Source organism: Oncorhynchus gorbuscha, unplaced genomic scaffold, assembly GCF_021184085.1.
Source record: "Oncorhynchus gorbuscha isolate QuinsamMale2020 ecotype Even-year unplaced genomic scaffold, OgorEven_v1.0 Un_scaffold_3167, whole genome shotgun sequence".
NCBI classification, from domain to species: Eukaryota; Metazoa; Chordata; class Actinopteri; order Salmoniformes; family Salmonidae; genus Oncorhynchus; species Oncorhynchus gorbuscha.
In genome coordinates, this window is record NW_025745178.1 from 52,501 (window position 1) to 55,205 (window position 2,705).

The 2,705-nt window shown below is 51.1% G+C and overlaps 1 protein-coding gene across 1 annotated transcript in view; it reads left to right on the forward strand.

The window, feature by feature from the left end:
* LOC124017740 (E3 ubiquitin-protein ligase RBBP6-like) overlaps nt 1-2,029 on the forward strand; it is a gene marked incomplete at its 3' end in the record, with an annotated part of 45,327 nt that extends 43,298 nt beyond the window's left edge. The window contains exon 15 of the mRNA XM_046332972.1: nt 1,685-2,029. Coding sequence (XP_046188928.1) covers nt 1,685-2,029 — 345 coding nt within the window. The remainder of the gene's footprint in view (nt 1-1,684) is intronic.
* Between the last annotated feature and the right edge of the window lie 676 nt (nt 2,030-2,705).

Below are 2,705 nucleotides of genomic sequence, written 5' to 3' on the forward strand. Positions count from 1 at the left end.
AGGGTGACTGTAGAATATAGGGGTCATAACAGGGTGACTGTAGAATATAGGGGTCATAACAGGGTGACTGTAGAATATAGGGGTCATAACAGGGTGACTGTAGAATATAGGGGTCATAACAGGGTGACTGTAGAATATAGGGGTCATAACAGGGTGACTGTAGAATATAGGGGTCATAACAGGGTGACTGTAGAATATAGGGGTCATAACAGGGTGACTGTAGAATATAGGGGTCATAACAGGGTGACTGTAGAATATAGGGGTCATAACAGGGTGACTGTAGAATATAGGGGTCATAACAGGGTGACTGTAGAATATAGGGGTCATAACAGGGTGACTGTAGAATATAGGGGTCATAACAGGGTGACTGTAGAATATAGGGGTCATAACAGGGTGACTGTAGAATATAGGGGTCATAACAGGGTGACTGTAGAATATAGGGGTCATAACAGGGTGACTGTAGAATATAGGGGTCATAACAGGGTGACTGTAGAATATAGGGTCATAACAGGGTGACTGTAGAATATAGGGGTCATAACAGGGTGACTGTAGAATATAGGGGTCATAACAGGGTGACTGTAGAATATAGGGGTCATAACAGGGTGACTGTAGAATATAGGGGTCATAACAGGGTGACTGTAGAATATAGGGGTCATAACAGGGTGACTGTAGAATATAGGGGTCATAACAGGGTGACTGTAGAATATAGGGGTCATAACAGGGTGACTGTAGAATATAGGGGTCATAACAGGGTGACTGTAGAATATAGGGGTCATAACAGGGTGACTGTAGAATATAGGGGTCATAACAGGGTGACTGTAGAATATAGGGGTCATAACAGGGTGACTGTAGAATATAGGGGTCATAACAGGGTGACTGTAGAATATAGGGGTCATAACAGGGTGACTGTAGAATATAGGGGTCATAACAGGGTGACTGTAGAATATAGGGGTCATAACAGGGTGACTGTAGAATATAGGGTCATAACAGGGTGACTGTAGAATATAGGGGTCATAACAGGGTGACTGTAGAATATAGGGGTCATAACAGGGTGACTGTAGAATATAGGGGTCATAACAGGGTGACTGTAGAATATAGGGGGTCATAACAGGGTGACTGTAGAATATATAGGGGTCATAACAGGGTGACTGTAGAATATAGGGGTCATAACAGGGTGACTGTAGAATATAGGGGTCATAACAGGGTGACTGTAGAATATAGGGGTCATAACAGGGTGACTGTAGAATATAGGGGTCATAACAGGGTGACTGTAGAATATAGGGGTCATAACAGGGTGACTGTAGAATATAGGGGTCATAACAGGGTGACTGTAGAATATAGGGGTCATAACAGGGCGACTGTAGAATATAGGGGTCATAACAGGGCGACTGTAGAATATAGGGTCATAACAGGGCGACTGTAGAATATAGGGGTCATAACAGGGCGACTGTAGAATATAGGGGTCATAACAGGGCGACTGTAGAATATAGGGGTCATAACAGGGCGACTGTAGAATATAGGGGTCATAACAGGGCGACTGTAGAATATAGGGTCATAACAGGGACTGTAGAATATAGAGGTCATAACAGGCTACTGTAATGCTGTTTTGTCACCATTGCATAAGAGCTACCAAATGACTCAAGTCTAAATTGTAACCCTCCCCCTCTCTCTCACCCCCCTCCAGACCCTACAGACCTCTTTCTGACCACACACCCCCCACGCCACCCCCTTCCTTCCGCCCCCAGGCCCAGCCCCTCACCTCTACCCGGGCCCTAACCTCTACCACCCTCCCCCAACCCCCACTCCATCCCGCCCCAGTCCTACCCCCTCCCTATTCCACCGGACCCCTCCCCCTGTTAACTACCCCCTCAGCCCCTCTACCCACACGGCCAGATGCCTCCGGGGTTAATGCCCCCTGGGTTCCCCCTCCCAACACCCAGCCCCACTCGCTGGGCCCCCGCCCCTCCTACCCTCCGGACCCCCTCTCCAAGGAGGACTTCTACAGACAGAGGAGACTCCAACAGGAACAGTGAGTTGCACCTGATTTCATTCATTGTAATGATGCTGTGAGGCCTGAGGCTGGTAGCTTCACATTGCTGGGATTAGTAAACAGTTGGCCCGGGCTAGTAGTGGGGGATGTTACCCCGGCTAGTAGTGGGGGATGTTACCGGGCTAGTAGTGGGGAGGGCATGTTACCCCGGGCTAGTAGTGGGGGAGGGCATGTTACCCCGGGCTAGTAGTGGGGGAGGGCATGTTACCCCGGGCTAGTAGTGGGGAGGGCATGTTACCCCGGCTAGTAGTGGGGAGGGCATGTTACCCGGGCTAGTAGTGGGGGAGGGCATGTTACCCCGGGCTAGTAGTGGGGGGGAGCATGTTACCCCGGGCTAGTAGTGGGGGGAATGTTACCCCGGGCTAGTAGGGGGGGCATGTTGCCCCGGGCTAGTAGTGGGGGAGGGCATGTTACCCTGGGCTAGTAGTGGGGAAATGTTACCCCGGCTAGTAGTGGGGGGAATGTTACCCCCGGCTAGTAGTGGGGGAATGTTACCCGGCTAGTGGGGGGGGGGGGGGGGGGGGGGGGCGGGCGGCGGCATGTTACCCGGGCTAGTAGTGGGGGGAATGTTACCCCGGGCTAGTAGTGGGGGGAATGTTACCCCCGGGCTAGTAGTGGGGGGAATGTTAACCCGGGCTAGTAGTGGGGGAATGTT